The sequence below is a fragment of the Ursus maritimus genome, unplaced genomic scaffold (genome assembly GCF_017311325.1).
Source record: "Ursus maritimus isolate PB19 unplaced genomic scaffold, ASM1731132v1 scaffold_32, whole genome shotgun sequence".
Taxonomy (NCBI): domain Eukaryota; kingdom Metazoa; phylum Chordata; class Mammalia; order Carnivora; family Ursidae; genus Ursus; species Ursus maritimus.
In genome coordinates this window covers 27,350,710-27,376,307 of record NW_024425786.1, presented here as the reverse complement: position 1 = coordinate 27,376,307, position 25,598 = coordinate 27,350,710, and the positions used below count along the sequence as shown (strand labels likewise).

General features: G+C 52.9%; 1 protein-coding gene and 1 long non-coding RNA gene across 2 annotated transcripts; one reads left to right on the top strand and one right to left on the bottom strand.

Annotated features, from left to right (window-relative positions):
- The first annotated feature begins 844 nt into the window (after positions 1–844).
- Positions 845–11,039, top strand: TRAPPC3 (trafficking protein particle complex subunit 3). The gene is made up of 5 exons (XM_008694397.2): positions 845–1,023; positions 8,006–8,103; positions 8,349–8,448; positions 9,671–9,853; positions 10,315–11,039. Exons 1-5 carry the CDS (start codon positions 982–984, stop codon positions 10,432–10,434), a joined length of 543 nt encoding a protein of 180 aa, XP_008692619.1. The 5' UTR covers positions 845–981; the 3' UTR covers positions 10,435–11,039.
- Positions 1,030–5,857, bottom strand: LOC103666384. Its single transcript, XR_569486.2, has 3 exons — positions 5,114–5,857; positions 4,256–4,443; positions 1,030–1,733 (listed from the first exon to the last, which is right to left on the bottom strand). It is a non-coding gene; the product is annotated as an uncharacterized LOC103666384 (long non-coding RNA).
- Positions 11,040–25,598: the final 14,559 nt, after the last annotated feature.

Here is a 25,598-nt window from a genome sequence, read left to right as displayed (position 1 = left end):
TGGGTGAGGGTGTGGCCAGCACATTCCCCTGGTGTTTCTGGGACCTGTTTGTTGGGCTGTTTTGAGAGAGTGGTTGGAAGAAAGGGAATATGAATTTACTTTGCACCCAAGTGCTCTGCACTTGTGTCTCACCAATCTTCACAACAACTGGGAGAGGTCCAGCAACTTGCCTAAAATGGCAAAGCTGAGCTTAAAATCCAGGACTGGCTGTTACCAACTCTGGCGATCTTTCTTTTCCAGCGACGAGGCAGTGTCGTTGTTCTTGGGGAGGGAGGGGGACAAAGTGACCTGAATTTTAGCAAACAGACTGGATATTCCATCATGAGGCCACAGCGGTAGGATGCAGGTACTGGCTGCTTTTGGAGTTTGGGGACAGAGGACTATTTGAAGAGAAAGCCACTAGTGAAATGCTTGGCACATAGTAGGTTGTCATTAAATATTTTTGCAATAAGAAGCCAGATCTGTGTATGAACCATATTTTGTTTTCTGGGACATCCTGGGAGCTTCTGGCTCTGAATTGCGGCAACAGCGGAAGAAGCCAGTTCGAAAGGGGGACTTTCCAAGACCAACCCGTCGAGAGAGGAATTTGCGGAGCATCTGTGAGGGTGAGGGGGTGGGAGGAGAGGGAAGTGTGTGGAAGATACAGGATTACCGCAAGCTCCGGACGCCCCCCAGTGGCCAGAATGCAGCCCTGGGGGGAGCCAGGCTCTAAGAAATCAACCGCGCGCAAAGCTCTCTGGGAGTTGTAGTCCAGCTGTGCGGCCTTCGGGGCTGTTGGGTGTTGTAGTCTGACGTTTATTGGGCGAGAATTACCCTCGTCGGCCGGACCACGAGTCCCGTGGTGCCCCGCGCCAGACCGCGCAGGCGCGGTGAGTTGGTGCCGGTCAATCCCGAAGGCTGAGGGGCTGCGGCTGTGTCGAGCGGTGTCAGGAGGGGTCGCCGAGCGGGTCTGTGGCGAGACGGGGTAGGGTGGCCGGCACCATGTCTCGGCAGGCGAACCGTGGCACCGAGAGCAAGAAAATGGTAACTTGGAGCGCGTGACCCCGGCGGGCGCGGCGGAATGGAGGGGTTTGTGGAAGGGGCCCGGCGCGGGGCGCAGTTGGAAAAGGGCCTCCCGTGAGCGCAGGGTGCTTCCGCAGGAAGGAGGGAGGAGAGGCTGCCGGTGGGTCAGCAGGGGAGAATCACGCCGGGGGCGTCCCAGGCCTGAGGCAGGTTGGAGGGTCCGGAGCTGCGCAGAGACCCCTCCCCCGGGTCTTGAGAGCCACTGTGTGCGGGACCCGCGACGACGGCGGTAGTAACAGTAACTACCATTGTCGTTCCTTTACTCCGTGTTAGGCACTGGGCCAAGCACTTTGCGTACCTTAGCTCATTTAATCCGCAAAGTAACTCTCTCAGGTGGGTAATGTCACCGCAGTTTTACTGCTCAGTTAGGTTACATAACATGCCCAAATTTACAGCTAGGAAGAGTTAGGATTCAAACACGTGTCTCTGTAACTGCAGAGCTTCTGACTGCTAGGCCCTACTGCCTCTCACACTGTGCTCTGGGCATTGCAAGAGATGCTCAGATACTGGTCTTGCCAGAAAGGAACTTTCTATTTAGAGGAGTGAAAGATGGGCCAGAATAGGCTGTAGGTGGTGCCCCTCTGGTGAGAGGGCGGCGGCTCCTTTCTTGCCCTGGGAAGAGTGGGACACCATGTAGTCTCATGAAGGTTGGCTGCAGCTGGCAGCTGGGCCTGGAAAGTAAGGTAGATGACGTTTTTCTCCAAGTTAAGACCTCTTGGCAGGTGTCCCTTTTCTTTTCCATGTTCTTACCTCCTCCACAGTTGCCCATGCTATCTGTCTTTGTTTTCAGATTTAGAAACGAAATATCCAAGGTTGTAGGTTGGGCAGGTGGATCAGGAGCCCTTTGTTGACACTCAGCTCTAGAGGGTGATTAAACATCCCTCACACCTTGACATCTTAGGCCAGAAACACCACCAAAAACGGACTGCAGGAGGCCTTAATACTTCAGAGTAGTACTTACCCTTTTATCCCTCAGATCCTTTTTGAGAAGCTGCTGATACCTATGGATCTTCTTCCCAGAATTAATAAATTGACAAACATATACACAGACATTTACTTATATTTGGGGGTGGTATTTATGGGCTCCCTGAAGATCCTCTATGGATCACAGGTTAAGAATTTCTGTTTTGGGGGCACCCGGCTGGCTCAGTCTGGGGAGCATGCAGCTCTTGACCTCAGGGCTGTGAGTACGAACCCCACATTGAGTGTAGAGATTACTTAGAAATAAAGTCTTTAAAAAAGTATTTCTGTTTTGGAGGAAGTACCAAGAATTTCAAAGGGAAAAAAAAGTGTATTTTGTTAGGAAGCAGTGTCATGTAGGGGGAAAAGCATGGCCATTGTTGGAATTCTGTCTTGATTGATCCTCAGTTTCCTTATTAATAAATTGGAGACGAGTGCCTACTTAGGATTAAGTGAGATGGCAGTGTACAATGTATGGGGCATGGTAAATGTTTGTTTCTTCCTCCTTTTCCTAAGATACGAGCAGGAAAGAGAGGTCTTCCTGCTTAGTTTTCATATCTTACTCTTGTCCTTTTTTTTTTTTTTTTTAACCTGAAATCCCTATTGAAATCTTTAATACTGTTTTAAAGAGGAACCCGCAGGTTCCAACCTTAACCCCCAGTGTTCACTCGGCTTTGGTGAGTGGGGGAATTAGGGAGGGGCAGCAACATGCTCCTGTCTCAAGGCTTTTGCAACTTCTAGTGTCTGTGCTTAGAACTTCCTTCCCCCAGGGGCGCCTGGCTGGCTCAGTTGGTAGATCATGTGCCTCTTAATCTCAGGGTCCATGGGATTCTCAGGGGTTTTGAGTTCAAGCCCCACATTGGGCATGGAGCCTACTTAAAAACAAAACAAAAAAGAACCAAAAAAAAAAACAAAAACCAAAACCCAAAAAAACCCTCCTTCCCCCAACGAATAACCCTAATCCTCATCTAGCTACTCCCCACTTTGTTCACAGTAACTCAAATGTCACCTCCTCTGAGAGGCCTTCCCTGACTACCTCACTAGTTTCTGTCCTCTTACTCCATTTTTCTTCCTAGCGCTATTTCATTATGAATTACATACTTGTTTATTTTCAGTCTCCCCCATGAGAATGTAACCACCAGAACAGGGATTCGTTTTGTTTACTGCTCTATTCCTCGCATCTAGAATGATGCTTGCCACTAGGCAGTCAATATTTAGTGAATGAGTGACATGAAGGTTTGGTGCATCTTCTCATTCACTTACTGCTGGCGCCTGCTTAGGGCCTGTCACGTGATCCTCTTTGTGGCCATCTGGTTTTGACATGATCTTCTCCTCCCGGGGAGTCCTCCCCTCTAGCAGTCCTCTTCCCAGTTGGCCCTACCTTCTGCTGATTGCTGTATTCCCACTTAAACCATCCAAGACTTCAATGATTAATATGCCCAAGGAACGAGACCTCTGCTCTTAGTCTGTGTGAACAGAAGTAGCTGACATGTCTGGCAAACGTTTCCTTAGCCCTAACTGTATGCATAGCTCTGGGCTAGGTGCTGTGAGAGATACAGTCCTGTCCCATAACTTTGAGAAGCACATTCTGTGAGGCAGAAAAGTATACAACACCATGGCATAGTACTGTCTGCATGGAGTCCCAGCTTAACTGATGACTTGCTGTGTGACCTCGGGCACGTTTCCTTATTGTTGTAAGCACCAGTTTCACCATCTTTAAGTATCTATCATGAAGTTGTTCTGAGAATGGATTGAGCTAGTGCATGAAAAGCAAGCGGTGTGATGGTGCTCTTAGCGCAGTTGGCTCTCGGTAAAAGTCAGCCAGCAGGCATCCTTGTTAGTAAAGATACTAGCCTTCATGTGTCTGTGTCATGTGTGGTTCCTGAATTCCACGGACAATCAAACCTTCTCTTATTTTGTGTCACGTTACTAGTAACCCAACCCCAGCGGCTCTGTTCTCCGGTGCTCAGGTGAGTTACTTCTGCGGTAGCAGCGCTCAGAGTCTCCGTGACGGGAGGCCAGAGGGGAAGAGAGAGGGATGAACTCCGTCCTGGCACTGACCTTCACTCCCAGCTGTTGGGGGCAGTCACACTGAATCACTTGCGTTGATAAAAATAGTAAATGTGTCTCTTGGAGCATTAGCTCCAAAGATCAGCCCCCTTAAGGAGATTTGTTATTTGTCTGGGACACTAACTAAAAAGCCTTTTGAAAACCCTCAAGTGCCATAACTCACCTGTAGGGCTTGGCTTAACTTGCTCTGCTCACGTTGTGCCTGCTCACGTTGTGCTCTGCTCACGTTGTGGGTATCCCACATCATCCTTGGAGATCAGATCAGCTCTTCCAGTATGAAGCCACTGCTGTGGTTTGTGGGTCTGCAAAGCATATTTCAGTCCATAATTTCATGAGATCCTCCCAGCAGTCCTGTAATCAACATGACAGATTTTACTGTTACCATTTTTATGTGAGGAGATTGAGATTACGCGAAGTGAAGTGACTTAACCTAAAATCTCACAGCTAGTAAGTGACAGGCCAGACTCAGAATCAGGTCATCTGACTACAAACCCAGTATTCTTTCTGTATGCCTTATTAGTTGTTACAGAGGTCTTTATATTGATTCAGAATCTCCCTCCTGGGGGCGCCTGGGTGGCACAGCGGTTGAGCGTCTGCCTTCAGCTCAGGGCGTGATCCTGGCGTTATGGGATCGAGCCCCACATCAGGCTCCTCTGCTATGAGCCTGCTTCTTCCTCTCCCACTCCCCCTGCTTGTGTTCCTTCTCTAGCTGGCTGTCTCTATCCTGTCGAATAAATAAATAAAATCTTTAAAAAAAAAAAAAAAAAGAATCTCCCTCCTGGAACCTAGTTCAGGGTACTCTTGGATACCACACCACAGAAAACTAGTTTAAGAATAAAAACAGGGGCGCCTGAGTGGCTCAGTCGGTTAAGCATCTGACTCTTGGTTTCAGCTCAGGTCATGATCTCAGGGTCGTGAGATGGAGCCCAGCTTTGGGCTCCAGGCTAGGCGTGAGCCTACTTAGGATCCTCTCCCTCTCCCCCTCCCCCTTTCTCTCTCAAATACATACGTGCGTACGTACATAAAATCCCTGCTTCTTGTGTAGGTGCTGTGCTGCAGGCGCTCTACAAACATCATCGCATTGGGATCTCACAGTAACTCTCAAGGGCAGATAATATTGTCACCATTGTACAGATGGCGAAGAACTGATCCAAGATATTAAGTGATGGCTTAGGTCACGTAACTTTTTACAGGATGGTGCTCAACTATGAGAAGACTGAGTCTCGGTTACTTAGTCTGTCACCTGTAAAATGAGAATGAATAATGTTTGTTCCGCTAACCTCTCCTGGTTGGGATTAGGATCACTGAGAAACTGCGAAGGCATTCTGAAGGTTTTATAAATGTTTATGGCCGTTATTACTAAACATAGTTAAAGCACCTGAAAGTAGAAATGTTGCAGAAGAGATCTATGTTTTCTTCTGGGAGGGAGAATGGGATTATTATGTTCAGCGAGGAAATTGGATTAGTTGAATTAGCTGACCTTTAAGGTCCCACGGAACCTTTTGTTACAAGGGTCACAAAGACTGAAAACTCAGGTCAACAATAACCTCTCTGCCTTCCTCTTCTGTTTTCTTTTTTGTTCACTCCTTTCAAATCACACTGGTCTATTAGCTGTTTCTCAGACATGACAGACTTACTCCCATGTCAGTGCCTTTGCACTTGCTTCCTAGAATCTTTTCACACAGATATCTTCATGGCTTATTCTTACTTCCTTCGGGTCTTTGCACAAATATCACCTTACTAGGCCTTCTATGACTATCCTATTTAAAACTGATCTCTCCCTCCGTCCCTCCCTCCTCTCTTTCTTTGTGTGTGACGTGTGATATATATATATATATATATATATAAATAAATTATGTGTCTTATTATCTGTCTCCTTCCTATTAGATAGTCCCTGGAACATAGTAAACATTGAATGAATGACTTTTTCTATACCGCAGCCCCACTCCTATTTTTAAAGTATGAAGACCTTTGAGTTATATATTTGCATTTCACACTGTCAAGTAGGCTTGGTTCACAATCAGAGATGGAGACAGACTTGCAAATTAAGAGTGTGGAGAGCCTGGGTCAGGAATCCCATTCCCAAATCTCAGGCATATTGGTTCTGTGACCATGGACAGATATGTCTAGAACCTTGATTTTTTTTTGTTGGTAAACTGGGGGCTGCTGTACGTATAAGGGCTTGATAACATCACGGTATGCATGTTACTTGGCATTATGGTGGGCTGAGGCCGTTGGAGTCTCCATCCAAGGGCTCATTAATAATGGAAGGAAAGCTCTCCTGATTTAATGCAGTCGTGCCAACTCTATAGACTGGTAACTGCTGGAGTGTCTCCATTCATTCATGTCCAAGCCATTCTAGTGCCAAACCCTTAACTTTACTAAAAAATCATTGTCCTCCTTAATAGCTTCCCTTAATTGCCATATTTGGTAATGGTCTCTTGGAGACACCCTGATCTGACTGTTTTAGTTGAGTTCAAAAAGCTTCCTGATTCTGAAACTGATTCTCTTTGACTTCCTAGTGCAGCTAAGTTTTTTGTTGCTGTTTTGGGGTGTGTGTGTGGGGGGTTTAATATTGCACTTGTGGGGAACAGTAGATAGAATGGACATTGGCTTAGAAACTCTTGTTTTTTGTTTCCCAGAATTATTTTTGGCAATAATTAGCTGTTTGTCCTTGGGCAGATTACTTAATCATTCTGAGTCTCCATTTCTTCGTCTCTAAAATGAGATTAATTCCTGCCCTTTCTGCTTTACAGAATTATTGTGGGGTGGAAAATGAAATGATAAAAAATAGAACACAGTGTGGAAGCAAAAGGCACTTACAGTCACTTGCAGTGACCTCGCCACTAGGCTGTGGGGATGAGATGAGGGGCACTGACATGCTGAGAGCCTGGGCCTTAACCTTGCTTGGACTTTGTTCTCCAGAAGACTTGAGGACAGAAAGGTGCTCTGCTCCGAGTTTGACAAGCTTCCATTCAGAAGGGAGTGGCTGGGTGATTACTTCTGTGCGAATCTATTGGTCCAGACGTGCTGTTAGCATGTTTCTCACTTTGTTTAGCTCTGAAAGTGCCTTTTCCCCACCTCCTGCTTTTATTCTGTAGTCTTGGCATTACTCATTCTGCACCTTCCACACCCCTGTTTCTTGGTGGGTAGGTGCCAGGAGTCTTTATCTGAGAACAGGGTTTCTGTGATTTTAACTGTGGTTGTAATAGAAACCAGTCCAGATCAGTATTATGTTCCAGGTACACAAAAGATTGGATTCCTTTCAGAGTTACCCCTTTCCTAGAAACATTTTCGCTCTGTGTCAAGAGGAACATTATTTTTCCTCATGCTGGTGACTTAGGAGGGGGGTTATCAGTGCAGTGGACTCTGGGACTGCCTCTCCTCCCTACAGACCAGGCCTGTGTGTCCTCTGCTGCATCTGGGTGGGGCACTGGGAGTGCAGTTGAACTCTAGGCCCCGACACTGCAGACATTTTAGATGTGGAGAAGCCAGGGGCCCCACCTGCTAAGGTACAGAAGGTAACCTGTAAATGTCTTCTTCAGGTCTTTCATAGTAGCCAGTGGATGGCTCCTGCTCCGCCCACCTCCAGTTCTGTTGACCTAAGCTTAGGCTTGGCAGCTGTGGTGGGGTCCTGGGTTAGCAGAAACCCACCCCGATGTGTTGGAAGAGTGACTGCTCCATGTGTGAAGTGCCTTTACAACCCGTTCTGTAGTGGGCGTGGCTAAAGCCCTGCCACCTTTACCCTGGGAGGAGCACACTCCTTGGCCACCCCACAGGGGATGATGTTCTTTCCCACCAGACACAGATGACCTTCCTTTGAATCCTGACAGCAGCACTGAGGCTGACCTAGACTCACTAAACATTTTCTTTTGTGCTTCTTGGTCCTGATTGCATTTTGAACCTCTTTTAGAGCTCTGAGCTCTTCACCCTCACCTACGGGGCTCTGGTCACGCAGCTGTGCAAGGACTATGAAAACGATGAAGATGTGAATAAACAGCTGGACAAAATGTGAGTAAGCTCCTCTGCAGGAGAGAGAAGAATGGGGCTCCCTAGTGCACAATCTACATGGTCCTTTAGAGCCCAGCACCGGGTTCTCTCTTACAGCCAACATTTTGGGCATAGTTTCCACTGAGCTCATTTATTGGGATGTTTTGGGATTGTGCCCCATTTTCCCTTTACCACTAGCAGCCTTAAATTCAGACATAAGACATTCATAGCCCATGATATAGTGTGTTCTCTCATTTTCTTCCCAGGGGCTATAACATTGGAGTCCGACTGATTGAAGATTTCTTGGCTCGGTCAAATGTTGGGAGGTGCCACGACTTTCGGGAAACCGCAGATGTCATCGCCAAGGTCATTATCCTGGGCCACCTGGCTATGCTGAAGGATGTCACTGGGAGGCACTGCTTACCACTCTCTCCATCTCCCTTAGAGAGGCTCTTAGTATTCCAAAAGTCTATTTAGGCAGCTGTCTGGGCCAAAGAAGCCTTCCTGGTGGTTTGGGAATAGCACAGATTATGGAAAGGGAAGAGTGGTTGGGATCATCCGCGTGGATGAAAGCCCCACTGACATGGAAGCCAGATCTCCTTGACTGTGAAGATGCGGCAGCGTAGCCTGGGGGTTAAGCAGGTAGGCTTTGGACTCAGACAGACCTGGCTTCAAGTTCTGGCTCCAGTACTTACTAGTTAAGGGTAAGTTAATTTTAACCTTTTTCATTACCACTTACCTCATCTTTAAAAGAAGAAAAGAAGAGCTACCCCACAGGGTGGTTGTAAGGCGAGACGAAATCATGAACACGAGCATTCAGGTAAAATGAGTGCGCTTAGTGGAGTGTGCTTGTGACGAGTGGTCGCTGTGGGTAGCATTAGCATTACATGTTGTCGAATTAAGAATAAACGGTACTACGCCTCTAGCTTTGTGGCATCTGTTCCCTAAAGGTTGGTTCTTTCGTTGTAGAGCATGCCGGCCCAAATCCTAGAGAGGGCTGACAGCAAAGAGGGCTTAGCGAAAGTTTGGAAGTAGGAGAGTAGATAGAGGGGAGGGTGTCTTCAGAGTAATTCAGCCGCAGTGACCGTATTTGCTTTCAAGAAAGCACAGACAGGGGGCACCTGGGGGCGCAGTCATTAAGCGTCTGCCTTTGGCTCAGGGCGTGATCCCGGCTTGCCTGGATCGAGTCCCACATCGGGCTCCTCCGCTGGGAACCTGCTTCTTCCTCTCCCACTCCCCTGCTGTGTTCCTTCTTTCACTGTCTGTCTCTCTGTCGCATAAAAAAAAAAAAAAGCACAGACAGAGGGCAGGACAGTGGGCTGCGGCCTCTCATGTACCGGTTCCGGGAAGCCACTCCCGTCAGAAGTGTAGGCGGACAGCAGGTTGCTGAGGCCTTGAAGGAGAGGGCTATGGAATCGTGCATAGATGATTTTCTTCTTTCGCCCTGAAGACCTAAAGGCCCAGTGTTTTGCAGAGGCCGCAGTTTTGTTCCCGAGCCACGTAACTCTCCTTCACCAGTCCCATCATCTTCCCTGGTGCGCAGCCCCCATTGCTCTTCCCCATGGTGCTGTTGTGTGTCCCCTGACAGGTGGCGTTCAAGATGTACTTGGGTATCACTCCAAGCATCACCAATTGGAGCCCAGCTGGTGACGAATTCTCCCTCATTTTGGAAAATAACCCCTTGGTGGACTTTGTGGAACTTCCTGATAACCACTCATCCCTTATTTATTCCAATCTCTTGTGTGGGGTGTTGCGGGGAGCCTTGGAGATGGTGAGTGCAGCTCTTTACCTTCTGGGACACCTGAGATGTAGTAGGGGCTGGAAAAACGTTTGAATGAATGAGAGAGAGAGAAAAAAGGCCTTTGGTTCACCTCAGCACTCTGCTGCCTGAGACGTGATGCTACCGAGTGTAGGAGCCAAGTTGGGTGTGTCTACGTGGTGGTGATTCTCCCTGAGAGTGGTGCCGTCAGCCCCCAAAGCCCAGGAATACCCATTCCCTGATTGGCTCATTTGGTGACAGTCTCATTTGTGGGTGTTCTCTGCTAAATCTGTCCTTATGGGTCGGGGCCACTGCTTTCTGCACGGGAACATTGTAACTGGTGATCTCGTCCTTGTGGGAAACCAGCGCCCTCGTTTGGACTGCTGTGGATGAGTCAGTTACAGCCCCATCCCTGTGGTTCCCCAGAGGCTGTGGCTAGGCAGCTGCCCCTTCCTTTTCCCACTGTCCCCCAGGTCCAGATGGCTGTGGAGGCCAAGTTTGTCCAGGACACCCTGAAAGGAGACGGTGTGACAGAAATCCGGATGAGGTTCATCAGGAGGATTGAGGACAACCTCCCAGCTGGAGAGGAGTGACCGTCCCCAGGACTTCAGGGTAGCTAGCAGGAGCACTTGCTGGAATCAGTGCTCTCTGCCCTTTAGAACTCAGTGACTCTTTAACACGGTTGTTATATATTCTTCTAACTCTGTTTCCATTCTCCATGCTAATAAAGAGCAGACTGTGATATAGTCCATTTACCCCCCAAATGTGCACATTCAGGAGGGAAACTCTGCTCGCTTTCCCTTCAAAGGGGTTGGATGCAGTCATCTTTGGCTGGACTAGAAAGAGCTCAACCATTTTACATTCCTGTTTGAATTTCCCAAAGCAAAACCCATTTTGAACCCGTTAAGGCAAGCCTCGCACATCTATTCCTGGGCCTTTGGAATGCCATTGGCGAATGGCTGTAGAGAATCTGGGGTTGTGGGGGGGTTGCTGATGGGGTGGATAGGCATCGCTAGTTCTAGTCTGACACACTCTAGTGCTTGCCCGGAAGGGGAAGTCGTGCTGGGGACACTGACTTCTGGGAAGCCACCCAGGTCTCGTTCCTCCCTGCTCTTTGGAGGCGACATCTCCTCTTTTTACAGAGGGTCCGTCCTTTTTTCTTACAGATTCTTCAATAAAGACATATTCTTGAGTGAAATCCTAATCATGTCCTGTTTTCTTTTCTTTTCTTTTCTTTTCTTTTCTTTTTTTTTAGTTGTGCTACTTATTTTTACTAAGTTTTTAATTGTAATGCCAGTATAGTTAACATACAGTGTTATATTAGTTTCAGGTGTACAATATAGTGATGCAGCGATTTTATACATTACTCAGTGCTCATCATGAAAAGTGTATTCTTTTTTTTAAATATTTTTTTTATTATGTTAGTCACCATACAGTACATCCCTAGTGTTTGATGTAAAGTTCCATGATTCATTACTTGCGTATAACACCCAGTGCGCCATGGAATACGTGCCCTCCTTAATTATGTCCTGTTTTCTTTCTGGAATTTTATTGCAGTGGAGTGAGGGGACCAAGTTCCTGGGCCGTGTCATGCTTTTACCTGGTCTAGGAATGGCTTCTCCCCACAGACCAGAGAGTCTGGGAAACCTGGGTGCAAATACCCCTTCAAAGTCATTTTTGGGTCTATTGTCTAGCAAAATCTGGAAGCAGACCATTATCCCAGATATACCTAAAATGGACTGTGTTGAACTCTTGGCCCCTGAGTAGGAAGGCTTGGCTAGAAAGACCTTGTTAAGAATGGGAGGGGCGCCTCACTGGCTCAGTCAGTAGAGCTTGCGACTCTTGATCTCAGGGGCATGAGTTTGAGCCCCACGTGTGGTGTGAAGTTTACTTAGAGAAATAATAATAATAATAGGAACGAAAGCCATATTGGAGAAGGTCTGAGAGAATAAAAGTGGACTAAGGGTACCAAATTTTTCTTTCAAAGAGTTTTGCTGTAAAGAAGAGCTACAGGGGCGCCTGGGTGGTTCAGTTGGTTAAGGCTCTGGCTCTTGATTTCGGCTCAGGTCCTCATCTTACGGTTGTGAGATCGAGCCCGGGGCGTTGGGCTCTGTGCTAGGCGGGAGTCTGCTTGGGATTCTCTCTCTCTGCCTCTCCTGCTGCTCGCGTGCTCGCATTCTCTCTCTCTCAAAATAAATCTTTAGGGGGGAAAAAAAGAGCCAAGAAGTAGGGTAGTGTCTACATGGGGACATGAAGTCAAGGGAAAGTTAAACCTCTGATGTTGGGTACGATTTATTGAGTGCTTACCACATGTCAGACATTGTACTGGCACTTTACCTAATCCACAATGATGCCCTTATTTACAACAATTCCATTTTTAGAGGGAAGACTACAAATTGTCCAAGGTCATACAGCCATTAGGTGGAGAATCTAGTGCACAAAGCCCATGTTCTTTTTTTTTTTTTTAAGATTTTATTTATTTATTTGACAGAGAGGCAGTGAGACAGGGAACACAAGCAGGGGGAGTGGGAGAGGCAGAAGCAGGCTTCCCGCTGAGCAGGGAGCCTGATGTAGGGCTCGATCCCAGAACACTGGGATCATGACCTGAGCCGAAGGCAGACACTTAACAACTGAGCCACCTAGGTGCCCCCAAAGCCCATGTTCTTAACCATGATGGCTGGTTAGTCCTGTGGGGAAGGAAGGGAGCAGTCCTGCAGCCTCCTCTCCCAGCCTTACAGAATTAGGATAGCTTTTCGGGCGCCTGGGTTGCTCAGTCGGTTGAGCATTGGACTCTTGATTTTGGCTCAGGTCGTGATCTCACGACCCTGAGCTTGAGCCCCATGTTGGGCTCTGTGCTCAGCGCAGGGTCTGCTTGTCCCTCTCCCTCTACTCCTTCCCCTGTTTTCTCTCTCTCCTCTCATTTTTAAAATAAAATCTTAAAAAAAAAAAAAAAAAAGACCTTAGGATAGCTTTTCAAGGGAGGGATCAGAGGTTGTCAGGCCATATTGGTAGCACTGTTCTTGGAGTCAGCCTAGGCCCTTGAGGTCCAGATACTCAGGTTATTGGGGGTGGGTGGGACCCCAGGCTTTTCCCAACGTTAGGGCATAGACCTGAGATGAGAGCCATTATAGGTGTGTTGGGCATGAAGTGTATCTTGGTTGCATCGGTTACGACCAGGGTTCTGGGACACCTGAACGGGCAGTTTGCACACGACCCTGCCTCTTCCAGCTGGGTCAAGCCACTAAAGGGAGGGAGGGGGGTCACTTTGTGTTCCCAAGTATAGGGAAGCTCCCACTGGGATCCTGTCCTCTGAGCCTCTTTACCTCCCCCTCCAAGTACAATTTGGGGCCCCAGGGCAGGTCAACTGTGTCCTTAGCACCCGATATAGGGCTGGGTCCAATCACACCAGAGTGCGAGTGAATGAAGGAGATTAAGGGAACAGATGCTGGGGCCCAGATGTGGAAGCATTGTGTGGTATCGGGGGTCTGCCAAGAAAAGGGAGCGGCACCACCCTTTCCTTCTCCAGGGGGGCTCTCACCCTTCCTCTTCTAATACCACACCGACTTTCCAGCAGCCGTTTGTATGGTATGACATTTTAGATATTTCCTTTCCCAGAGCTAAACACAGGCAGCATTACAGAGTCGGCAAGCTGTGGAAACAAAGCCCCCTTAGTGATTTTTCCCAGTGACAGCCCCACAGTTGCGTGACGTGCACCCAGAGGCTTAGGGAAGGGAGGGGCTGAGGACTATGGAGCTGCTTGGAACGTCACCTCATCATCTCTCCTGAATGAGCCGAACATACAAGTCCCAGCAACCTAACTTTGGGGGCCCCCACCCCCCAACACCTCTGGAATTAATTCATTGTGGATTGAATAGCCCTCTGCGTTCACTGGGACTCTGAGGCTGGGCCAGCCCCCCTCCAGGCCAGGCCATTCCTCATTCTCTGTGGTGTACCGGCACGCCCGCCAAGCGGGATGGGGCAGGTTTGCTGGCTTTGTAGGAGGGGCTGAATAAGGAGGTCAGCAGCCTGGTTGAGGTGGCGTTCTGGGGCTGGAGGGGTCCGTGCTGGTGGCCTTTGGGCTTGGCACAGGCTAAGCAAGAGGGCAAAGGAAAGGCCTTGCTCTTCCTACAGCCTTTGGCCGCCAGGGGTCTCCAGATCACCACTCTACTGTCCCAGAGTGACCACTGGACCCCTGATTGCCATAATTTGCTAGGAGATGCACCTGATGGAACAACTCCCAGAGGCCGGTCAGACCCCGGAAGCACCCCCTTCTTCCAGTCACTCCCAGCATCTGACAGCGAAGTTTACGTGCTGCCAGGCTGAGGGCCCGCTTGCCGAACCCAGGGCAAGCGGAAGAGCACTTCGGCAAAGAAGTGTTCGGCCCCTGTGCCTACCCCAGCCTCTCACGCTGGCCTCAGTTGCACGAGCTAGTGCTGAGCTCTCCCCTCATCAACCCCCTTACTTCCCGAGGGGAGACCAGAGCACCAGCACTGTTCCCCTGCGGCGAGAGAGTCCTACTCCTGCCCTACCCCCTCACCAGTAACATTTCCCCTGGTGGATTGGCCTCCCCTATATTTGTACTGGGCATCCAGAGAAAGAGGTGGCGACAGAAATTGCATTAAGTAAAATTAAAATAGTCTCCTAACAAGTAGTTCATTGTGGACGGTTGGGGGTGGTGGTGCAGGAAAAGCGTCCTCCCGTACTCGTACTCCGTACTCGGAGCTTAAGTGCTACCATGTGCTGTTCCCTGGAAGCCAAAGGGCCGGTGGGAGGGGAGGGGAGGGGAGGGGAGGGTGGCGGCAGGCGAGGAGCCTCGCTGTTACCGATCCCCAGCCTTTGATGGAGCGCCAGGCCTGACCCTAGGACAGCCAGGGCCACTGCCAGGGGAGCTGTGGGACGCAGTGCATTCCTGGGGGCAATTTACGCTTCTGGCAGAAGGAGAGGAAAGTTTCGACTGTGGGGAAGGGGGTGGAGAGAGGGCGCTGGGGATGAAGTCGGGATGGGTGTTGTGAGGGACAACGGAGGGAGCCCAGGCACAGGGCACACCATCTTCTCCTCTGGCTTGCTTAACTGGCTTGGGCGGAGGCCTCCTCCAGGAAGCCTTCTCTGATGGACCCAGAGCTGCTGAGGAGCAGCACCCCCACTCTGCCCCACACTCATGGGCTGGGCCGGTAGAGCCCCCGGAGGCCCCGAGAAGCTGCTGCTCTTCCCTCCCAGCTCAGCTCTGGGGCCCGGACGGTCAGCCGTGGAGACGTCTAGGACTGAGCCGGGCTGAGGAGGCTGGGAGGGCGATGTGGTGGCAGGAGAGTGTGAGTGAGTGTGGATAACAAATGTTCACAGCAACAGCTAGTCTTTATTGAAGAGTGACTAGGTGCCAGTCAGTGCTGGTCTGTGAGTGCTTCACGTGTATTTTTCCCTTAGCCTACACAACGACCCTATCCCTGTGCCCATTCTGAAGATGGGAAAACTGAGGTACACAGCTAGGGCCTAGTAGAATCAGGACTTAAACCCGAATAGTCTAGTATCGGACACCAAGCTCTACGTTATGTGTTCCACGTGTAAGTGTTTGGGTTTCAGTGTGTGTCTGTTTCCTTGTGTTCCTTGTGTGTGTCTGTATGTGAACTCTTTCATTTAACAAAAATGGAGCCCCGTGCTGGGAGCTGGGGGCTGGGGGCTGGGGACAAGGGGGCAGGGAGATGGTGGCGGGGAGGAGAGAAGAGGTTGAAAATGAGAGACAAGGCAAGTCCTGGCTCTGCTACTTACAAGTTACAAGACACTGAGCAATGGATTTGAACTCTGAGCATCAGGTTTTCATCTGGTTCAAAAAGGGGGTTATAATAATGCCCACCTTACGGACTGTTTTGAGGATGAAACAGGAGGCAGTGTGTAAATTTGCTGGCATATTCCGAGCGTTCCCTAACTGGCAGTTACGATGAACATGATTGGTATCCCGAAACTGTCTTGTAAAACCGCGTGTGGGGATCTGCGGGGCTGAGTGTGTGCAGAGAGTAATTCTGTGAACTCAGGGCCGTGTCTGGGGTGTTCATCACTGTACCTGCAAACATCCAGCGCTACCTGTCGGCGCAAAGTAGGTGCTCAGGAAATGTTTATTGAGGGCGTGTTGAGTGAGCGTGAGGAGGAAGCGAGGAGGGCACACAGAGAGAGGGGTGTGTGGGCCTCCATCAGGACCCACTACGCCATTTATGGGGCTCAGTGCAAAATGAAAATGTAGAGCCCTTGTTCAAAAATTATTATGAATTTCGGGATGACCAGCAGAGCAGTAAACCAAGCCCATCTCAGCAGGGAGCTCGTGTGACTGCCCAGGCAGGCATGCCCATGAAGCCAGCTCTGGCCTCCATTTGCCTGAGTCCCCAGCTGTCCCCAAGATGTCCTAGAGGGAGTAGAAGCAGACTCCAGCCGTGGTCTGCCATGCTTCCCAACCTGCCTGAGAGGAGGCAAGGAAGGGAGGGCAGGCCAGGAGAAAGCAGAGGGAGGGCGCAGAGACCTGCAGACCTCCTCCCCATGGAGCCTTTCCAGACCCAGGCCATGCCTGACAGCGGCCCTCGGCCCTCTGTCCCTTCAGGAGCTCACTGCTCCCCCCACCAAGCCACCAACTAGGGCACTGGGTGGTCTGGGCACATGTGGTCACATTTAGATGTTGATTGAAGCAAAATTGTTATAAGATTAGAACATTTAAGGTAACTTTAATTTCCCCAGCATTACTGGGATTTTTGAGGATGGGGCTGAGAGATCCCCTGGGGTGAAAGTGAGGGGGGAGGTGGGGGTTGCAGGAGGGTCTTTACTTCTCTAGTCCTATAGGAGAGGCCTCTGGCAACTGAGAAGGAAGGAAGGAAGGCGAGACAGAAGGAGGGACTTCCCAGGAATTGTAGAACCAGGAGTCAGTCCTCCAGCAGATGCGGAAGTTGGGGGTGGGGATGGGGGGGCTGCAGAATCACCAAGGCCCTGGTGGAGCAGGAATTTACCAGCACCACACCCCTCCCCAGACTATCTGCATACCCTGGGCCACACATCTGTGCAAACATCCCTCCCCCCTCCTCAGCTTTCCAGACACATGGAATGGTGGCTAGAGGAAGGTTCCATCCAGGCCCTCCCCAGGCTCCAACCTGGGGTGGTTGGAGCCTAGAGAGTTTTCTTATTGGCAGATCAAGATAGAAATTTAGAACGAATGGGAGAATTACGGCAACAGCAATAAAGATTATGCACATTAATTGAGTCACTTCTCTGCGTCTGGCCTGTGTAGACTTTATAGTAACTCTCTTCCAAGAGGCCCTGTGGCACAGTGGGTAGACGGGGCCAGTCTGCCTGGAACCAACTCCCAGCTCCCCCACTTCCCGCTGTGTCACTATGGGTGAGTCAGTTAACCCGTCTGTGCCTAGTTTTCCCATCTACAGAGTGGGGACTGTGATCATACCAATCTCAAAGGGTTTCTGAGGACTAACTGAGTCATTCTCGACATAAAGCACTCGCAATAGTGCCTGGCAGGGAGGAAGAGCCCTGTGAGAGGTAGCTGTTATCATTCGGGACTATCATTATCCCTCTTCTAACGAGGAGGAATTTGAGGTTTGGAGAAATGAGGTCACTTGCCCACAGTCACAGGATCCAAACCCAGGTCTGCTTGCCTCCTCAGCCCATGCTCTGAACCATCGGGCAGTGCCAGCACTGGCTCTGCCAGGGGCTGCGCTAAGCAGGTTAGATGCCTCTTCTGGTTCATTTTAAACACCCACCCCATTTGATACCCCTGCTCAGGTCTAGAACAGTCCTTTAAGATTTAAAAACAATTTTTTTTAAATAATAAAATTTAAAACATTTTTAAGTAAGGTCCAATTTGGGGCTTGAACTCAGGACCCCAAGATCAAGAGTCACACATTCTACTGACTGAGCCAGCCAGGTGTCCTAGAATAGTCCTCAAATCCTCTCTGCCAGCCTCTGATTCGTGGCTGAGGGAGCTGAAGCCCAGAGAGGGGCAGTAACTTGTTCAAGGCCACACAGCAGGTGACCACTGGCAGAGCTGACCCACTGATATCCAGACATGACCAGAAACAAACCAAAGGTGGAAGCCCCCAGCAAGTGGGATGGCCCAGCCCAGAGGTGAGCCTTGATGGGAGAGTCTGCAGACATCTGGCTCTAGGACACTCATTTCCTGTCTTGAAGTCTGCTATGCAAAGAGCTGGTGGACAAGGAGGCAGCTGTGGCAAGGTCATGGTAAGGCTGTCTCAGCCTCTGTTGGGGGATGGCAGCTGAGGCCCACCTGGAGAGTCCAGTAAACACCGGGGGTCCAGGACAACAGGACAGGGCCAGACTGGGGCTCCCAGGGTGGGTTGAATGAAGGAGCTGAACTCTTTCCCGCTGCAGGGCATTTAGCAGAAGAAGAAGAGAGGGGGTGGGGACCGTGTGTGCCACAGAGAACCAGGCCCCAGGGTCTCTGGAAAGTTCAAGGAGTGAGTCAGGAGAATCAAGGTGGGATCCTGCGGGGCATTGGGTGAGTGTGTGTCAGCGTCTGTGTGCATGAAGCCCATAGGACTCCTTCCCCAGCACAGTGACCCCCCCCCCACTTGCCTGCTTCCCCTTCCCTGCGTGCCTCTCCCCTCTCTAAGAACAGCTCACACTCTGGGATGCCTGCATGGCTCAGTTGTTAAGCGTCTGCCTTCGGCTCAGGTCATGATCCTAGGGTCCTGGGATGGAGTCCCGCATCAGGCTCCCTGCTCAGCGGGAAGCCTGTTTCTCCCTCTCCCTCAGCCCCTGCTTGTGTTCCCTCTTTCTCTGTCAAACAAATTTTTAAAAAATCTTAAAAAACAAACAAAACAAAGAACAACTCACACTCAGAGCTAAGTGCTATCCGTGGATCGAGGGGTTTAATCATCACAACCAGCCCGAGAGCTTTTCAGACGAGGAAACTGAGCACCAGAGCTTAGGTAACTTGCTTCAGGGCCTGCCGCTGGGGAATGGGGCACTCGGACTTGAACCCGGGCAGTCTAATTTCAGAGTCCATACAGTCAAACTTTCAGCCCCTGCTACTCAGCTCCCATCCCCTCCCCAAACACTCACCGCCCCTCATCTGATCCCTACCAACCAGCTCTGGGGGAGGGCCCAGTTCTCCACCTCAGCCAGTGTCCTGTTAGGTCCCTTGCCAACTGGCCCCCTCCCCTTCTTGAGGAGCGCCCTAGCCCAGCCCCCCCTGTGGTCCCTCCAGGCTGGCTTGGGCCGGGAGGCCAGAGCCAGAGACCTCTTGCAGCCTCCCCAGTCTGAAGGGTAGGACGGGAGTGGGCCCAGGCTCTGGAGGTGGGCAAGGGTGAGAGGCCCTACTGAGGAGGGTTGGGGCTGGTGTGTACCTTGGCAGGGGGACAGCAAAGTGGGAGGCCCTTGGAGGGCAGGCAGTAGGAGGGGGACGCGGCGATGGAGGCAGGCCCAGACCCAGAGACAGGCTGCCATTGGCCTTCCCTATTCCTTTTCTAGACCTGTTGAGGGCTCAGCCATTTCCCACTTAGAACACACACACATACACACACACACACACACACACACACGCTCACCCCAAACCCCCTTCTGTGGCCTCAGTTCCTATGAACTCCCCCACTGCACTCGCTGCCTTGACCTCCCCTGGGGCTGTTCCTTTAGCCTCAGCAGCCTGGCTCCTCCCCTGCCCTGGCCCCCCACCCCAACCAACAGTCCCTAATTGCTGGTCCCAAAGGGTGCTCTTCTGTGACACCTGATCCTGGGGGCTCCCTGGCCTTCTAGAAACACTCTGTGCCTTTGCCTTCTGAGTCACTGCTCTCCTGGTTTTCCCCCTCATCTTCTGGCTGTTTTGCTGACTCCTCTTCCTCTGCATGCCCTTTGAATGTTGGTGTTCCCTGTGTCCTGGTCCTGGTGTGGGCTTCCTCCTCTCCCTGCACTCCTTCCCTAGACAATGACACGGTGGCATCAGTCATCATCTGTCACCATGGGCCCCTAATCTCTAGCCCAGAACTCTCGCTTCCCTTCTGGATACATGGAAATCCCACAGGTGTGTTCAACTCAATGCATCTGACCACCTTCCCTATGGACCACTACCTCCACGTTGCTTAACCACAAACCTGGGAGCTGTCCTTGACACCTCCTTCCTTCCAGCCCCTTCCCTTCCCTCTACATCCAAATCCCGCCTGTTCCACCTTCTTAGCTCCTCTTACCCTTGACCCTTCCCTCCAACCCCCACTGTTTGCTTTGGTGGACCAGCAGGATTATTTCAGCAGCCTCCCCCCCCATGTCCCTGCCTCTGTGCTCTGCACAGATGGGGAGGGGGGGTTCTTTCTAAAGCACAGTTCTGACCGTGTCACTGTGCTCTGCTCCAGCCTTCTGTGGCTTCCCATGTCCCTGAAGGTGAAGTTTAACCAGCGTCAGCATGGCCGACAGGATTGCGCAGCATCGGTCCCTGCCTGCCTCTGAGCGCACAGGCTCACCTCCCTAGACCCAGAAGTGCGGCGCAAGACGGCTCCTCCTCCCTCTGTTTTGAGGGCCCCGAGCCCTCCACCCCCAGCCTAGGTCACCGTTTGCAGGAAGCCATGGACGGCTCATTTATGGACCACGACTCTGGGGCTGCCTTGTCCCTGCGCAGACCATGCCCTCCTTCTCAGTGGCAGGTCTGTGTCCCCCTAGACGGTAACCCTCTCGGGCAGGGGGCCCAGACGCGGACACAGGGTGCGCGAGGATGGATGGGGACGCGCGGGTGTGTGGGGTCTCAGCTCCGGACGCAGGGAGGGGGGCGCACGTCGAGGCGCGGGCTGGGCGCGCGCTCGGCCGGGCGGGGCGCGGGCCTTGGCGGTGGCTGTGGAAAGAGGAGGGTGGAGGCCCCGCCCCGCCGCGCCCCTCCCGCCGCTCCGGCCCCCCCCCCCCGCCCCGCGCCGCCCGCCCACTCCGGCAGCCGCGAGGGGCGGCCGGCAGAGCGACGCGGAGCCCCGCCGGCGCGGACCACGAAGACGCCCCCTGCCCGGAGCCCGCGCGCCCGGGCGGCCCTCGAGGGCCGGGAGCGGCGCCCGGCGGTCGCCCCTGCAGGTAAAGGCGGGGAGGCTGGCGCGGACGCGAGGCTTGGGGGGCTTCGAGGGCAGGACCCGGCCTAGGCTGCCCCTGAGACTGTCCGGGCCAGCAGGCCAGCACCTCCGGCCGCGAGGTGGGGATGAGATGGGGCCTCGGGGCCAGGGGTTCGGTGCTAGGATGGGGGAGCCCTTCCCGTTCCCTGCGCCCCCGATTCCCCCAGCCAGGGCTGCCCAGGCGGAATCCCCGATAAAGCCCTCTCCTCCCTTCCTGTCCCAGAAATGGGGGCTCCAGCAGCAGACAGTTGGGTGGGATCCCCGATGATGGGGCTCTGGGCACATCACTTCACCTCGGAGTCTCTCTTCCCACCTGTGAAATGGGAGCGACAAAGCTTCCCCTGTAGGGCGGTGGAGGAGAGAGGAGGGGTGAGGGGCCTTAGAGCCCCCTCCAGCCGCAGGCAAGTGAAGCCCCTCAGCTCCTCCAGTCCCCTCTCCCCATCTTTCTGCCATTGCTGGCTTGCTGGCCACCTTCCAGTTCCTCTGTTTTTCTGCTTCTGCCCCCAAGTCCCTCCTATTCTAGGTGTTCTGGCAGCACCCCCAAACTGGAGACTGAGGTTTGTCCCTACCAGAGGCTCAGCACACCCCCACCGCAGCTCAGACCTGAGGCTTGCAGGGGTGAGAGGAATTGGGGTCCCAGGGCCCCAGAACGGCCTCCCCAGTGTGTCTGTTAGGGAACTGGAGAGGCAGGGGCCCCAGGCGTCCCCGGGTAGAGAAGCGCTGTTCAGCCCGAGGGGACTCGGGGGGAAAGGCAAACCCTCTGAGTTTGCTTGTTGTGTGTGCTTGTGGACCTGTGTGTGAGCCTGTCAGCATGTGCGTTCATGGGGTGTGAGGGGGCCAGTGAGTGTCTGCCGGTATGTTATTAATGTGTGTCAGTCAGTGTGTGCTTGGGTGAGACCCCCAGTGCGTGTGGGAACCTGCTAGGTTCCTGACAATGCTGCCACTGACCTCCCTCTGGGGACCCTGGGGACCCAGAAGTGCTTCCTCCCGTCTGCCTGCAGCGCCTCTTGCTAAGACCTGTGCCGTTGCCTGTGGCCAGGGTCCATCCCCCGCTTGGAGTGCCCTGAGCAAGGGCAGCCTCCTGGGAGCTGCCCTGGGCATTTGGAAGGGCTGGGGCCTGAGGTGGCGGGAGGGTCAGGCAGCCCGGGGTTTCTCTCTGGGCACTGACCCTCGCTGCCCTCAGCAGGTGGGGCGCCCTCAGGGAGCCCATTCTAGAGCCCAGGAGAGGGGTGGGGGTCTGGTGGGCAGGAACTCTGTGGGGGAGTTGGCAGTCTCGGTCAGGGCGTAGATGCCTCCACTGGCCTCCTGCTGGGCTGGGGCACACCAGGGTTCTTGGACGATCACCCCAAAACGATGAGGGCACAGCACAGACACACACTGTCACACACAGCTACAGTCGCTCCCACTGGGTCACACACAAGCACACATGTGAGCATGTTCTGAACACACACGACCACAGATGCTCAATGACTGTCACGTACGTGCGTACCCACAGTCACCCCCAAACTCCTACAGACACGTGGTGGGCCCCCTGGGCCCAGCCAGACATACTCAGACAGGACAACACACACACACACACACACACACACTCAGACACACTCACACTTAGACACACTCACCAGGGTCTCTTTCTCCGGTTTCACTTTGTCCACCAGAGTGAAAATGAGCGTTTCCGCTCTTTGGCTCAGTGGAAGGGGAAAGAAAAAACGGAAGTGAATTTGTCTGCTCGCAAGAGGGAGGGGAAAGATACCAAACAGGGCTGTTAGCCTAACCGCCCCCCACGACCTCCCCTGCTCCTGGTCTGAGCCAACCCAAGGTTAGCAGAGCCCCAGCCTCCCAGCCCTGCTGCCCCCCCAGCCCACTCCACACCCCCCAGTGGTGGGCGTGGGGCTCTCCTTATGGGACGGTGGGGCCTCAATGAGTGGGTCCCATCTGTGGCCCCAGGCACTTACAGAGTTGGAGTGGGGGAACCGAGAGGCACAGGGGCCTCTCATATGGGGTGCAGCTGTGTCTCAGGGTGCCCATTGAGGGGGACGCACCGTGCAAGCCAAAGTGCCGGAGGGAGGGGCTATCAGGGAGGCAGCACCAAAGAGGTGACCCTGGCTGGGACTTTGAGGGAGAATGCGAACTTTGACAGGTGCAGGTGGTGGAAAGGGTGAAGGGAGGCCATTCCTGTCAGAAGCAACGGCAGGTGCAAAGGTGGGAAGGTTCTCTTAGGGGACAGTGAGTAATTGGTGCTCACACAGTGGGGGGCCGAGTGGGACTGAGCACTATTTTGGGGTGAGATTTCCAAGGGCGCTGACCAGACAAACGGTGCACCCTGGGAGTCTCTGCGGTTGCTCTGGAAGCCAGGACGAAAGGGCATCTTACAGGCAAGGACCACGCCGAGGAGGCTGGGTTGTTGGAGGGGGAAGACTATGGGGGCTGAGGTGGGGTGGTTGCCATGGGGATGAGAGGAAGAAATAGGTGGAAAGAAGGAGGGGGAGAGACTGGTCAGGCCTCAGTGACGGACTGACCGTGGGGGTGAGGAGAGGGTGGGCCAGGACCTTGGCACTGGGTGACTGTGGCCTGTCCCCAGAGGAGGCAGGTGAAGGGGAGAATATGGGTTTGGACCCGGGTGTCTGGTATGCTGAGATGGCGAGGGACTGGGTTTTGAGCGTCGCCATGAATTCGGGGGTGTAGCGTCTGGGAGGCCTGGGGTGTGTCCGGAAGCCCACGTGGGTGGTGAGGCCCTATGTGTGCACATGACTGCCCAGACATCAGCCAGGGAAGTCGCACTCCCAGAAAGGCAATTCCGGACCCACTCTACTGTGTGGGCATTTCCAGGGTGCTGGGGTGTGGACGGTGGGTCTCAAGTGAAGGCAGCCTGTGCCGTGAGGGGAAGAGAAGGCCTTGGCAGCCGGACAGACCTGGGTTACTTTCCATGTGACCCTGGGTAAGCAGCTTCCCAGCTCTGTGCCTCAGTTTCCCCATCTATAAAACGAGAATGCTAATACTAGTCTCCGGGGTCATTTTACTTGCAGAGAGGTAAGGAGTGGTCCCAGGTCACACACATAGACCCTGGGACATTCACCCAGACTTCCGATCAGTGTCGGTTACACCTCTTTGGGCGGATCCTGGGAAGGGACATGGGAGGACTTGGCCCTGCTTCTATTCAGATTCTTGGAGAGTTTTGAATTGGGAGGTGACTGTCCCCATGCAACCCGAATTGGTGGAGATCCCTGGCTCTTGGAGGGCAGCGGGGGTGGTAGAGGGTTAGTGCCTCGTGGGGAGAGCCATGCCAGTATTATGGGCTCATCTCACGGGTGGGCTTATGGAGCCTCCCGGAGGAGCCTGTGCGAGGTCACGCAGCAGCCAGTGGCAGAAATGAACCAGAGGCCAGGGTCCTGGCCTCAGGCCTTCCTTCCTTCCCGAGCCTGCCCCACTGGCAGGGCCCATCAAGGATCTGGGGTGGAAGGAACTTTGTCACCTGAGGTTCTCTAATATCACTTCTTCCCGTCCCCTTCGGAGAGGGTCACAGTAAGAGTTTATTGGGCACCAACTGTGTACCCGGTCCTATGTTCACATGTCTCATTTAGTCTTTGTAACAATGCTGCAAGGCAGGAATCAGTGGCCCATTTAGCAGAGGGGAAAGTGGAGGCTCAGAGAGGTCATTTATCAGGCCAAGTGTCACCTTGCTGAGTGCTGAGCGGGGATTCACTCCCAGGTCTGGGAGGATGCATGGCTCATGTTTTGCCCACTGACCTCCTGGGTCACTGCCCTCTCCAGGGCCTGATTTGGTGGAGAAAGGGATGGAAACTTAACTGTTGAGTGTCCACAGTGCCCCAGGCATTTTCACAGCCTGAGGCACTCGTTGGGGGGTGGGGAACATGAGTTGCAGGCATGCGAAGGTCAGGCCTGGTGAGAGCCCAGAAGAGGGGCCTAGGATGGTGTTTTCTAGTATCTAAGAGCCCGCTGTGGTCCTGGTGGGCCCTACTAGGGAGGGCAGCCTCTGGAAGGAAGGGGTCCTGGTTTCAGGTCTCAATTTTGCCACTGGCTGCTATGTGACCTCAGGTGACTTCTCCTCTGGGTCCCCATAATCCCGTTGATGAGATGGGCCGGGAATGCCATCCTGCCTCTCCTTAGCGCCCGTGGCGGGGAGCAAGGCAGATTGAGGGGCAGAAGTCATTTCTCCTCTCCTGAAAGATCCCAGGAGGCCTACTCTGTGATGTCCATCCCTGTCCCGCAGCCACAGCCCTCACTCCCCAGAAGCTCTCCCTGCGTCTGGCCTTCTTCCCTCCCTCTGTGGTGGCTGCTGGCCGCCTGGCAGCTCTGCGTGGGCCCTGCAGGCCACACTCCTCTGACAGGCGACCGCGGCTCAGCTCGTGGCAAACATTCTTTTCATAGTTCCGGGAGCACAGCAAATCCAGCTGCTTAGCCAGGAATGCAGAGTCCCCTCCTGCAGCCGCAGCAGGGGCTGTGGGGGGGGGGGCTCCTGGGGGTCAGGCAGGAGGGGTGAGGGACCCCCTCTGCTCCCCACTGCCCCCCCTTGCCTCTGCCGCAGGGAGCTGTGAGGCTGTCCTCATCCTCTGTGGGCTCCCTCAGCTTAGGTCCAGACACGGGGGCCATCCTGCACTACCTGGCTGGGTGACCTTGGGCAAGTGACTTCTCTGAGCCTCGGTTTCTTCATCTGTAAA